At 37.6% G+C, this 14063-nt stretch overlaps 1 protein-coding gene across 1 annotated transcript; it reads right to left on the bottom strand.

Annotated features, from left to right (window-relative positions):
• Positions 1-2528: 2528 nt before the first annotated feature.
• On the bottom strand, positions 2529-13476 carry CHMP2B (charged multivesicular body protein 2B). The gene is made up of 6 exons (XM_032202508.1): positions 13348-13476; positions 10406-10497; positions 7988-8182; positions 5352-5454; positions 4369-4475; positions 2529-4202 (listed from the first exon to the last, which is right to left on the bottom strand). The coding sequence occupies exons 1-6, from the start codon at positions 13379-13381 to the stop codon at positions 4089-4091; spliced, it is 645 nt and encodes a 214-aa protein (XP_032058399.1). The 5' UTR covers positions 13382-13476; the 3' UTR covers positions 2529-4088.
• Positions 13477-14063: the final 587 nt, after the last annotated feature.

Raw genomic sequence — 14063 nt, forward strand, 5'->3', positions numbered from 1 at the left:
TGTAGTTTTTTAGCTGTGTATTGTGCTGATGCACTTGTTTGTTTTAGCATGCTGTAAGTTAATTCAAGAACAGACTTACCATAAAATTGTGATTTCTAGTTTTCCATAAAGTCTCACAAGTGAAGACTAATTGCAGAAGCATAGCAAAATAAAATGAAAGGTGACATGCAATGACATTTTCTTGCAAAAGAATGACAAGAAGACTAAATGGAAGAAGCAGCCACCATCTAACAACATCTATCTGTTTCCATGGAAATACTAACAAATTAGAGTAGAATTGTTTAAAAAAAAAAAAAAAAAAGGATGAAATCAATTTAATGTGCTGCAGCTGCAGCTTTTAGACTTAGAGAAAGTAGCAATTCAGTGTTTTCTCTAGGAACAACTTACTCACTGGATAATTGCCATCATCACTCTTGGTTGGGAGAAAAAAAAATACTAGATAAGACTTCTGAGGGTTAGCTTTACAAGCCTGCAAGTAAGTTTAGGTGGTTGTTTGACAAGCATGGGCTGCACTATTTTTCTTTTCTTTTTTTTCTTGCTCTTACTTTTCCTATGGTAACTTTAGGTAGCATTAAAACTAGAACAGAGAGAAAACAAGGCATTACACTAATATGTAAATATGTGGTTCACCTGTCTCCAAAGTGCTACGTACTCTGTCACTCTTGTCTGAAGGATACAACAGGCCTAGAAAGGGTCCCAGTACAGGAAAAGCTGATGACCAAAGGTAAGTGGAATTAACTAATTAAGCTAGGACTCTCTCTTCTAGATATGTGTACATTTACAGGGGTCTATTGAATTATGAGCTGTTCCAAAAGGGTGGATGGAGACAGGTTATTCACCATCCTTTGTAATGTAAGAACTGAGAATCAATGTGTTAAACTAGAAGAAAACTGAAGGCATTAAAAAAAAAAAAAAAAAAAAAAAAAAGTGATGGTTCTTAATATTGTGGGGACTACATGTATATTGTGGAAATCCTCTACCACAAAGTGTGGGTACCAGTAGTTTATTTACATGGCCAAGTTCACAGAAAAGAAAGACAGTCAAAGCTGTCATATTCAGTGAAACTATGCATGGTTCTAGGAGTACCTAGAGGCTAAGAGATATTAAAAAAAGAGGCTAAGAGATATTATTGGTCATCTGTGTTTATCTTATTCTCATGTTTTCCTGGGCACTGCCTGCAGGTACTAGTGGAGTAGGATTCTGGGTGAGACGGACTTTGGTCTGGCTCAGAACAGACATTTTTACACGCATCAAGCAATCATGGTGTTCTTCTTGGATAGATTTTCAGTTGCTGTTAAAGTGTCAGCAAAGATAAAGGAGTTTGAGGACTTTTAATTGTTGTTGTTTTTTAGTCCACTAAGAATAATTTAAAAGGAATGTGTTTCCTTGTAATGTGGTTATAGAGAGCTACAAAATACTTACCTATACTTGAGACAAAAGCAAGCCTGCAAACTTACAACACTTCTCAATCTGCTGCTGAAAGATAGCAGAAAGACACAGAGTAGGGCTGCAGAATTTAAGATAAGTCTTTCCAGAAACACTGGATAGATCTTATCAGTGATTCTACATGAGCAGTCTTACTGACACCAAAAAGTAATGCCTTTATTCTTCTTCTTCAGAGACCCTACAGATAGAGGAAAGAGCTCATCACAGAATTAAGTCCAATTTTAACAGCCACTGGAAGTATAAAATACACACTTAGAAAGGACACTAGCCTTGATGTTCAACCAAAATACAATCAGTAATGTTTTATACCTAAATAATTTCACTTTATGGTTTCTTCTTCAATGCCTAAGAGTAGTCAATCCTTCTCAAGTGAAAAGAATTGCAAACTTAATCAAAAGCTATGCTTAATGTTGAGTCAAAGGCCTACGGGCAACTTCAGTAAATATGGTCCTTTATAGCTTGGGTCAAAATTAGGAAATGGATCTATTAGGGGGAAAAAAAAGTCATAATAATTAAAATTAAAATAATTAAAATTCCAGGTTGGTCAAATGTTCTGAACTTAGCTTCTGCCTTTGTGGCTTTAAGCTTGGATTTTAATGCTGAAAGGCAACGAAAGGAGATATACTGAGTAAGGGAGCAGAACTGATACAGCATCAAAGTAGCTCTTGTAGCTGTACAGCCTGAAGAACAGAACTGTTTCAAACTCCCCACAACCAAAAGTAGCAATGGTATCAGAATTCTTATGGAAGCTAAGAGGTCATCAGCAAGACCCATAACAGATCTAATAGAAGATCTAATAGAAGTCCAAAGAAAGCCCACCAAGAGATTGATGTGTAAGACTAACCTTACAGAGGACAGAATCGCTGTGGAGTAAAAAGCCTTTTATTAGATTTTTACAAAATAAATTGAGAAAAAAAATTTCACCTCGTATCAGAGATATATGCAATATATAAACTTACACATTCCTACCCACTACCTCACAGATTAATAGTATGTCCCTTACTTCCTCCAAAGAGAAAGAACACCTCAATTTCTATATCAAAAAACAGATGAAGGTTCACCTGTTTTTAGTTTCTCTGCTGATTTTAACCCTAAAGCAGATGATGTGACAACAGTAGATTCATAGAGATTATGGTTTCTTGCTACACTTTTCCTAGCAGCAAAGTCTTTTTATGAAATTTGTACCCCAAAGTTATTCTGGTTTTAATCTTAGGAGGTATTTTACTTTTTTCTTTACAAATCACAATGATTTTGTTGTTTCTGTTCAATGAACAGCCCCAGTAAATCAGCACAACTTAGGACAAATAATCTACATCAGAGTAAGGGCTGAGGAACTTTATACAATCTGGGAAGTCATAACTGTGAACTACATTCTCAGACTTTTGTCATTTGTTCAAAAATGTCAACAGTTCTTATTTTGGTAGCCAAATGTATTCCACCTAAAGCCGGAATCATGTTGATGCAGCTCAGAGACCATAGAAAAGCCTTCATGGAACCAGAACACTTTCATTATAGTGTTTAGACAAGTAATTAGAATGTATCATCCAAAATTGTTCTTCTAACTAAAATTTAGATTTAGCTTATCAATGTGCTCAACTGCATCTTAGTAAACAATTCCATTATGCACAGTTATCTCCCATTATGAAATACTGTAAAATATATACAAATGTTTCAGGCAAATGTCCTTTTTGCAAGTGCGCAAGTAGCATTTCTGAACAAGTGCATTTCTAAACTTCACTGAGTCTCATCAAGTATACACGGAGCTCACACCATAGTGTTTTGTGGAAACTATCTTTCTTACAGTTTACTCTCCTTTCAAAGACTCATTTGGAAAAAAATCACAGGAATACAAGATTTATATACATAAAGGCACAGCAATTCTGTTGAAACTAGCTATGTTACAGTACAATTGAGTTCAATCAGTGCCTTTCATGCAACAAAGTTCACTAACATAAATCCTTTTCCAGTAAAATTAACTTCACAAGGACTGTATCCTTCCCCTTCAGTAAAAAGAACAATCAGCTATTTTTAATCAACTCAAAGTTACTACACAAACTTGAAAGAAATGCATAAACTGCTTTTTCTTTCTGCCTAAATGTTCTGGATGTCCAAGGTTATTTCTCTTTTTTTAAAAAACAAAACAAAACAAACAAACAAAAAAAAAACAGAAAAAACAGTTTTCAACTAAGAGCAAAGGTGAAGTTTCATTTGTGCCAAAATGTCAGAGTAAATTTTTTTCTATAGCAACAGTTTTATAAAAAGGATATATATTATACAGGTGCTGTCCTAGGAGACACCACCACCAGCCACAGAATTGCCAATTCTAAAGATAGAAAAGGAATTGAGATAGAAGAAAAAAACTTTGAATTCAGCAGAGGTCAGATTCAGATTGGGTATAAATTTATCATTAGAACTGCATCCCTATTCAATCCAATGCTCAATAACATGGCATGCACTGGTCACAAGTGTACTTCACGCTATCAATTGATTCAAAGTATTCTCCCCTTCTCCCTCCCTAGTACCACTTTCAAGTTGTCATTTCTGAAGCTTCAGAGTTTTCCTAGGCATCAGTTGCATTGAAAGAGTATTTGCACTTTTTACATCTGTCTGCAGCTGTCAGAAGGCAGACTATTGCCATCAAGCTAATCAACTCCCAATGCTTTGAGCTGCCGTTCGATCTCTTCATCTGATATGGTAGAAGCTTTTGATGTTGATGCAGACGGTAAGCCTCTGGCAGCTGATGGAGCTTTGGCCATCTAGAAGGAGAGAGAAATTTTATTTAGTCAAAAGAATAAATTATATGACAACCTGACTTCCAGAACAGGACTTTAAAATAAAGGATGTTAGAATAAACTCTTTTGGAGGAAAAAAAAAAAGGAATGAAGGGTAAGAAATATGTGAACTGAGTAAAACCATCCATACCTTTCCAGAGATTTCAATTCCGATCTCATCAAGCACCTGGTTAACAATATCCTGGCTCTCTTCCTCTTCATCAGAAGCATCAAAGATATCATCCAGAGTATCATTAACTTCAAAGAAAAAAACAAAAACAACACATTGCATTATGCAAAGATGAGATTACAAAAATAACCTAGTGTCATCTTTCAACTCTCCCACAATGCAATAATAACAACACTGGATAAGATATCAGCAGAAAACACCTGTATATTGGAGAGGTTTTCTTACCTCTGCTGTGCAAAGCCTGTGAGTACAACTGGAGGGACAACAGGGTAAGGCATGTCTGCTTTTATAAAAATGTTAGGTTTCTCCAGTAATAGTTTAGTTGCTCTATTTCCCTCCACTAGATTTTAACATTTCTCTGAAATATCATCTACAGTTCCATTAGAAAAGCCCTTCCTTCTTCAAAACAAATTGCAAAATTGTTACTGACCTGTTTTCTGAACTGCAACAATACAATTCTGAGCAGTAGAGATGTTGACATCCTGCTCAACAATCCTGTTTTGAGTCCATGCTACCTACTAGGGCCAACACAGTGGCAGGGGTTAGGATAGGATGCAGGCTGTGCTTGCAACACTGGGAAGTTATGTACGATTTAGTTGGCAGTGGATTGACACTGAAAGAAGCTCCTTTTCCACATCACACCACAGAAGTAAGTTTGTGGCTTAAAATCAAAAAGGAGACAAACATATTCCATTATGTATATAAATTATTCCACCATGTATATAAAGCTGAGATGATCAATAATCTCTGTTAAACTCAACATTTTTAAGTGTCCAGTCCCAGAACAAAAGGCACATACAGATCAGATATGGAAAGGGCATTTTTTCTCATTCTCCTATTAGTTATGCCAACAAGGTTTTGAAGTGGTCTCAAACCCTGTTCCTAGACTGGTTCTACCCCTTCAAGAATACTATGGCATGCTGCTAGCTGTTCCCAAAACTTACTCATTTCTTCAGTCATTTCCATCTTCATATTTTCCTTCTGGAAATTCTGCATAGTTTGTAGTGTCTTCTGTGGATCCATTTTCTTATTAACTGCTTGCATTGTCTAATAAAATTGAAAAAAAAAATCAATTATACAGTGAAACATTAATACTGGCCAATACATGCATTAGGAAGGAATAAGACTTCTCTAATAGAAAATACCCTTCAGTCCAAGTTTCACTTTCCTAGTCTTTTTATGTCCCAAGAGAAGTATAGATACACAGAAGATCAATAGTGCAGTCTGTACTCAGTAAGAAATACTGTAGTCTGCTAACCTACTACACCCCTTCTCCTAGCTAGCTGTGCATTAGGAAAAAATCTGCCTGATCTTAATGAAAAGAATAGGAAAACATTTCCTTAAGTGCAGGCTATACATTTTACAGAGGTAAATGGCTGCAGTTTTTTTATTCAGTATGGAACATTTATTTCAACCACCACTAGAGGACAGACGTTAAATTGAAATTGTTTCTCTATGTTGCTTTTTCATGGAAAGAATTTACTTTTAAGTGAAAAGTGAATATTAAAATGCTCAGGAAGTACGCAGCTTATGGTAAACCTTTGCACTGTGTAGACAACTTTCTGTGATGGCATAATGAACCTGTTTTACTATAAGTATGCAGCATTGCCTTTGCAGCTTTCTTCCTTTCTAAGAAGCAAGATACTACATCTCATTAGATGTCTAAATATAAATATAGAAGTGAGCAGTTTAAATGGAAAGTCTAGCTATATTTAAGACTATAAAAGAGTTGACTTGATAGCAACACTTTTGATTAACCTATACAGCTACTACTGGCTTCATACAAGCACTTCTGCCTTCGTTTCTGATTTTGTTTAAAATGGTAATGTACTATGCTTCACATGTTATATGAACTTCAAAGGTTATGTTCATATTCATATTATATGAATTTAAAAACTTGTTATGGACTTTGAGGGTGTTAGTTTGTTAGAATTTTTCAACTCCAGTTATAGATGATTATCAAAAATATTTGCACTAAATTAAAATATTTATGCATTTTCAGCAAATATAGGTCAGATGCATGATTAAACAGTAAATAGATGAATATAAAAAATAGTTGCACTAAACTGAAATAACAGTTATGTATCTTCAGCAAATATAGGTCAGATGCATGATTAAAGTCCAGTGAGTAGTCATCTATGTCCAGAATTTGTGCTATATATGCTAAAAAGTATTTGCATGATATTTTGAAAGCTTCACATTCCATGTATTTGTCTTGCATGTTAAGGCAACTGATTGCATTCACTGACGGTTATGAGACTGAGAACAATTTATAAGCTTCAAAATGAACTACTAAATACTTTCTTTTTCAGCCTTCCTGTGTGGATGAAGCAAAGATGTTCAGTTTAGAAGTGACCAAAATAATTTAATACCTTCTTCTGATAATGTTACATAAATTTGTCCATAGAAGCATCTGCTGTGTTTCAAAACCCATCACCTTTCTAGATGCTGCTTAGAATAGTTTTTTAAATATTTTAACTGATTACATCTTAATAATTACCTTAGTGATACCTTGGTTTTGAGAAAATCCAAGATATCTTATGGATAAAGAGCAAGTCAACAATGTAATAATTAAAAAGCAAGATCAAATTATTCATATGTAAGACTTTTATAGGAATATTGAGTAAACTGTTTAACTTGATTGACTGCGTAGTCAGACAAGCCACTCTTTTGTGGGTTAGTCCTGGTAAATAGAAAGCTTGTTGCAGAGCTACAACTTTGTCTCACTAAGAGGTTGATACCTGCCAAAATAATGCTTCTAAATACCTTTTTCAGAAAGCCGTACTTACTTTCTGTATTAAGTGGCACTGTTTTTTTTAAGGTTTAACTGCCACATAACTGGATTTATCTTGGACTCTATAAAAGTAGTATTTGTCTACAATTATGTGTGCTAATTCTGTTTCCTGCACCTTGAGCTGAACAATCCTGATTACCAAAAGAAAGCTTCCTATTTATCAGTTTGTAGAAATTGGAAAAAGTTCAAGACTAAGAAAACTGAAATTTTTCAGGGCCTTTTATGAACCAAGATTTGTGAGAAAACTTAATGTAATACTGGATCCTTAGCACATGGAGAGTGAGAATGACAGGGATTAAATTTCTGCAGAAATGTAAGATCTGAAGTAATAACATACTCGTCACATAAACTACACAGCTACTGTGACACACTGCCTTGATTTCTATTTGAAGCGTGCCCCACTTTTTCCCAATAAAAACTGCTTGCAACGTGACATACAAGCAAGATACTGTAATGGCATGGTTTGTTTGTTGATTTTTTTTTCATCTATTAACAAAGTTCTTCCACAGGTATAGAATTGATTTTTATCATGTAAACATTTGACAGATGTCTAGCCCAAGAAAATATGCTTAGTTAGACGCTAACTGGCAGAATTGACTATTCAAAAAAATGGTAATATGAATCAAATTACACTTCCCTATTATATCCTCAATACTGGTCAGGTTATTAAGCAATACACTTTACTTAATTGCTTTCCTTCAATTGCTGTAAGCAAAATAAAACAAGTTAACTTTTTGCAAGCATATACTGTATTTTAATGTAAAAGAATGTCTTGTAGCACCTTACTTTTGCTGTAGTTGACATAGCTCCTGCCATCTTCATCTGAGAGTTCATAACCTTTGTTTGAGTTGACATAGAAGTGACTTTAGAGCTAACAGCGTATGTTCGATTTTTCTGCTTCCGCAATTGTACAAGCTGTTTTGCTAGCACCTTACAGGCTTCCTTGTTACCAGTCTTAGCCATCTTCTTTATTTCCAGTTCCTATTAAAAAAAATAATAATTTCTACTGAATTTTCATTCAAAGATTCTACTGTATATTCAAGCCTTAACTTGAATAAAATTCCAGAAGTTAACTATCTTCTTGACTTTTTTTCAGGACATCAAAAGTTACATAAATAGCCTTATTTGCTTTTCTTCCAAGGTCACTTAGTAGAGTAAGTGCAATGCTGTTCAGCTTTGACAGAGGGAAAAAAAAAAGAAAAAAAAAGAAAACAATACAACCGAATTATAGCACAGTAGCACACAGTTTCCCCAAGAGCCCTCACATCAACTTTTGCATAACGTCCTATTAATTTATATATGAACATTCAATTCCATATCTGGTCATGGAGTAACACTTCAAAAAAAGTGAAGAAATCATTATGGCCAACCAGTTGTTAGTGCAATTTCTAATCTTCTTTACTTTCTTACATTCACTAGTAAGCCAGATTGTGAATAGAAGAAATGGCAAGTTCATATGCTCTGCTAAATGTTTTTTCAGCTTAAGAGGCTCATGTGGCTTCATGGCAGATAGGCAACAATCATAGGCTCTGTTTGCTGACACCACTTACCTGGACTTAGCTTAGCACATAATAAAAGTGGTACATTTTGTCCATCTGGCAGTGCATGTTGTAGACAGCAATGACTTACAAGAAACAAACCTATTTATCAATCCAGGGAGAATTATTTAGCCCAGAGGTACCAAGGAAAAGTTTGTCAAAAAAACTCTTTGCTAACAGAGTTATTTAAAACTATGCCTTTTGATTTGTGACTCGGTAATGTAAACTTTTGAAACGTTTTTCCTTTAGCCTTTTTAAAGAGAGTTTGCTATAGTAACTGAGTTCTTTTTATGATGCCAGTTATACATTTTTATTTTTACCATTAAGCAAAAGTAACCTTTAAGACCAGCACTGTAACTCTTCAGGAGAATACCCCTGCTATGATAATAAAGATGCTTTAGTTTATGTACACTGGTGGTCCAGAAAAATGCACTTTAAGTGGATATGTAGCACCGAAAAAGTAAACGCTGGTCACTAGAATATGCAAAACAGTCATATTTAAAGGCAAATGTAAACTGACCCATTGTGTTAGGTTAACCACTAGGAAAGATCGTGGTTAAGCTTACTATAGACTTGGCACCAGCACAAGATGTTCTCCAAAAGTCTGTAATTTCTGGAGGGCTGTGTCATAAATATTATTTTTAACCCAAGAAAGTACAGATCAGCAAGTAAGGAACATAAGACTGTTCAAATATTAGTGGCCAGAAATATATGCAAAGATGTCCTCTTCGTAGGTAGCTCATGGAGACCACAAAACCAGAATTCTGTAGCAAGCTCAGACTTTTCTTTTTTTTCAACACCTCAATAATTGCAAAGGATAGGAGAGATTAGTTTGTTCACCAGCAAATTCTAGTTTGCACACTAGTTTTAATGGCAAGCATTTGATTTTCTCACTGAGATCAATACCTAAGTAGCATATATAACTTGATTTTAAAAGTGAAATACAAACCAACAGCAGCTATTGCTATATTACTGCAGACAACCCAGATGCAGAAATCAAACCCTATATATTGATTGTTTTATTCTTAACAAAGAAGAATTTGGATAGCAAGCTGCAATACACTATTTGCTTTTGAGATTTTGGGGGTTAGCTTATCCAACTCAGTTATGTTCTTCTGGAAAAAAAAAAAAAAATCAAAATTCATATAGTTATATGAGGTTACAGAACTGAAATAGAACTGTCTGTACAATACTAGGTATTCAGAATAGTATCTCATAGTTCAGGGGAAAAATACTTTCTGCGGAAAGAACATAACAAAATGTTCTGGGATTGACTGACAAGCCCTTGGTCCTTTTTCACCTGATCTAACTCAGAAAAATTAATATTTATTGTCCATTGACTCTCTCACACAAACAGTGTATTTTTAACTTTTTTGAAGACCTGATTCACTTTTCCTTTCTTCTCCTTAAAAATTCAGTATTTCTGAAACAATTTAATGTCGCAAATAATCAGAATTTCAACATAAGTATTCATGAAAATTAAGGTATTTTAGATAGTAAATTGTTTTCCAACAAAATTTTAATAACTGAGAAGTCAAAAATCCAATTTTTCAGTGTTCAGTTGTTATGTACTGAGTAGTATCTTCAGCACTTTGCAGATTTTTTTTGTTATATTGGGAAGGTGTTTGTCTTTAAAGAGTAAAATAAAATTCCCTGTTGTACTTACCAGTTGCTTTTCCTGTTTTTCAAGTGCTGCTCTATCTCTGGTTATAGTCCTCTGTGTACCTCTTAACTCTCGATTTTGCTCCTTTATTATATCTGGAAAGAAAATACAGATAGAAAAAGGTTTTCAGTATTATATAAACATCTCATTTGCTGAGTGCTCTGCAGACACAGTTTCTTCTCGTTCAGAACGAACAGCCAGAAATCAAAAGAACTGCTGGTATCTCAAATACATTGTATTTTGCCCATATTTAATGTATGCAACACAAGTATGTTTCAACAAAATAGGCCATATGCAGTAACAAAAAGGCTATTTTACCTAGCATATTTATTTGCACCACAGCAAGAGCCTTAACCGCATGGTATGGGTTAGGTACGCACACTTTTTCGCAAGTTTCAAGAATATCTCAGGATTAACATTGTCACTGTAAGCTCACATCTTTTCAACAAGCCAGACCCAACTGCAAGGAGGTCAGCTGAAGAAACCTAATATATGAGATCTCGGAGAAGTTAGAGTTCTTAGGTCCATGAAAACAGCGAAGTTACTTTGCAATGCGAATCTTAGAATCTTGCTCTTCTCTGTCCTCATTCTGGTTTAATGGAGGTTATTTTTCTTCATAAATGTACATCTACATCTATACAGCTCAATTTCAAATTAGACTATGAAGCAATAATTTACAAACTTTTTCAATTAGTAGAATCCTAAGAATATTTAGGTACAAAAGTGGAGGCCTTTATAGCAAATTTAAGTTTTCTGACAGCTGACAAAGCATACAGAAACTTGAATGCTATCACATGAAGTATATCATCTTTCATAAATGTTTTGTCCACTCTGCTATTTAAAAGTTTTTTACTGGTAACATCCACTTACTAAAAGTAAGTATTACTTTTAATATAGGTGTCAGTCACACTAGTTGCAATTAACTTTTGTTAGAATTTACAGTGAGTGCTTAGGTGTGATTCACCTGGGCAAAGGTAGAGAGGTCTGCATGTGACTCAGCATCCTCTGACCTTTATAGAGGAAACAACACTGTTAGGAAGATTCATTTATTCCTAATGCATGCATCTACTATTAGATGCATAAACTTTGGATGAAAGGTTAACAGGAGTGTACTGTCATGTAAATTTTGTGTCTAACCCATGGAAGGAACATCCTAGTGGGATTCTGCCATCTTACTAAAAAAGTCTGAGGCACGTGAAAAATCAGTGCAAACAGGCACAGTTTCTAACAGAAACGATGGCATGAAGGATAAATTGTTGATACACAACCACCCTTTTCAGTTGTTAAGGCCTGCACTATTTTTCTAGAAACAAAGAGGCATTCAGATTCTGTTTCCTCACATTAAGAGATACTGTAAAACATCCATGGCTGAAATAACTTCAAACTTAACAGGTTCAAATTAAAAAAAAAAAAATTAAAAAAAAAAACAACCTTCAGTACTATTTTGAAGATGCATTACCCCCTCCCAACAATCATTTTCAAGCAAATAAACGCATATTGCAAACGAACTCTGTAAGAAGACTTCTTTTTATAGTGCTAGCTACCCCTGTTCCCAGAAATACATAAAAATCATCTTTGGGAAATGCAGACTTTTCAATGGACATTCACGAAAAGCTGAAGGATGATACAGAACATAACATTATGTTCTTCACATGAGCAAAGCATCATCGAGAATTATTCTGAAAAAAAAATGCTACAGGCAAGTAATTTTGAAGGTAGACAATCGTATATTACTTGCACAGCTGCACTTGTGAAAATGAAAGAAAAGGCTTAATAGCTACATACAAGACTGTCTTCTCTAACTGAAGTAACTATTAAAAAAATCCCCTTAGCGCAGAAAACTTGAGAAGTAGGAACTTAAAGACAATAAGAAACTCAGAATATAATTGTCAGGAGACAATAAGGGCTAGCACAATGCTTATTTCTGTGTTTTGTTCTTTTTTTGCTTCCCTCTCTCTGATCTTACATCATGGCTTAAGCTAAAGATAGCAATAAACCAACTAGAACAGTTGCCTTTGATTACCTTCAATCCCTTTCATTTATTTTTGCAAGTGAGGGACAAGATGAGCACTCTGAACAAGAACCCAAGCCCTAGCTCTGCTCCGGCAGCAAGAAGATGACGGGGTATTTCTGTGGCAGCCCTCTGCCGACGGCCATCCCCCTGTGGCACCTGCTCTTGCACACCGGGGCAAGGAGGACGCACCTCCATTCCTGAGAACTGGTTGGACCAGAGATGCCCTGACCTGGCTGCCGTCACCCGCCTTGGCCATGGGAGCACAGTCATCTCCTCCTTCTCCCCCCTCGCAGGTTGTGCGCCAGAAATGGGAAGGAACAAGTGGGAACTACGTACTCATCCCCGGTGAATAACAATTGGCTGACATGCAGCGTCATTTTTGGTGAGCACTTCTCAAGCCAAGCCTCACATGATTTGACAGAGGACACCCAACACACCACACAGCCAGTTTTGGGGCTCTTGCCAATGTCTGGCCTCTGCCCCAGGTGTTGCATGAGGCAACAATACCTCCTTGGGGGGCTGCCTGGTGTGTCCTGGACTTACTCGGGAGATAAGCAATCCTTCCTGGCTTCGCTTTCCAGAAGGTGACTCCCACACACAGATCTGTCAACAGCCCAGCCACGCCAACAACGAGACCAACTTGTCCCAAGACCCTTGCCCCCCGTCTCCTCCCCGACCTCACAAGCACTCAGCCGCCTCCCCGTTTGCTCCAGCAAGCTCCCCGCAGGCATTTTTGGTACCCCCCGGGGCAGCGACATGCGTGTGTCCCCCCTTTACCTCCCGGCACCCCCAGACGGGATGCGGGGCCCTGTGCTCGGCGAGCCCCCGAGCTCCAGCTCCGCCGGGACTCGGGGCCCGAGGCCGCCCTGCTCGGTCCCAGCTCCCCCGTGCCCAGGGCCCCTACAAGGGCCGGGGACAGCCGCCCCCTCACCGTCCACGGTCTTCTTCTTGAAAAGCGAGGCCATGGCCTCCGCGGGCTCCCTCAGCCTCCTCCTGCTGCGGTGACCAGGAAGCGGCCGGGCCCCGCAAGCTCACCCAGCTCCGCCTCACCGCCGGCGAGGGGCGGGACAGGGACGGGGACGGGGACGGGCCGCGGATCTTCCACGCCTCCCCGGCCGGGAACGGGACCGGGAATGGGGACGGGACTGGGAACGGGAATGGGAATGAGGTGGCCCTGGCTCGGGGCTGGCGCTGGGGCTGAGTTGGCCCCGAACTGAGGGAGGCCCGGGGCGGCCGCGGTTCCCTCTCCGCCAGGGGCCGCGGCTGCCCCGGGGCGCGACAGTGTGGGGGGGAAAGTGAAAATTCTCGTGGGTTTCGGTGTCTGATTGCAAGCCTTACTGTTTAATGAGGTGGCTCATACCTAGCTGGTTTTATCGTTAGCGATTAGCTATGTACGCTCCAACTAATTAGGAGAAAAACAGCACGCTGGAGCTAACACTGCACTGAAGAAAACACAGAGCTGGCAGTTTGAACGCTAGCTGCGCATGCCTTCCCTCCCATGAAACTGCTGGTCCTTTTTAAAATGTAATCTGTAAGGAAAAACAGGCAACTGTAATCTATTTTGATAGCTGGATATAAATCTAACCTGGGGAAGAACTGTAAGTTTATGGTGGCGGTACCCTCATCAACCACACTTTTATAACCCTA

The sequence above is a fragment of the Aythya fuligula genome, chromosome 1, assembly GCF_009819795.1.
Source record: "Aythya fuligula isolate bAytFul2 chromosome 1, bAytFul2.pri, whole genome shotgun sequence".
In the NCBI taxonomy this organism is placed as follows: domain Eukaryota; kingdom Metazoa; phylum Chordata; class Aves; order Anseriformes; family Anatidae; genus Aythya; species Aythya fuligula.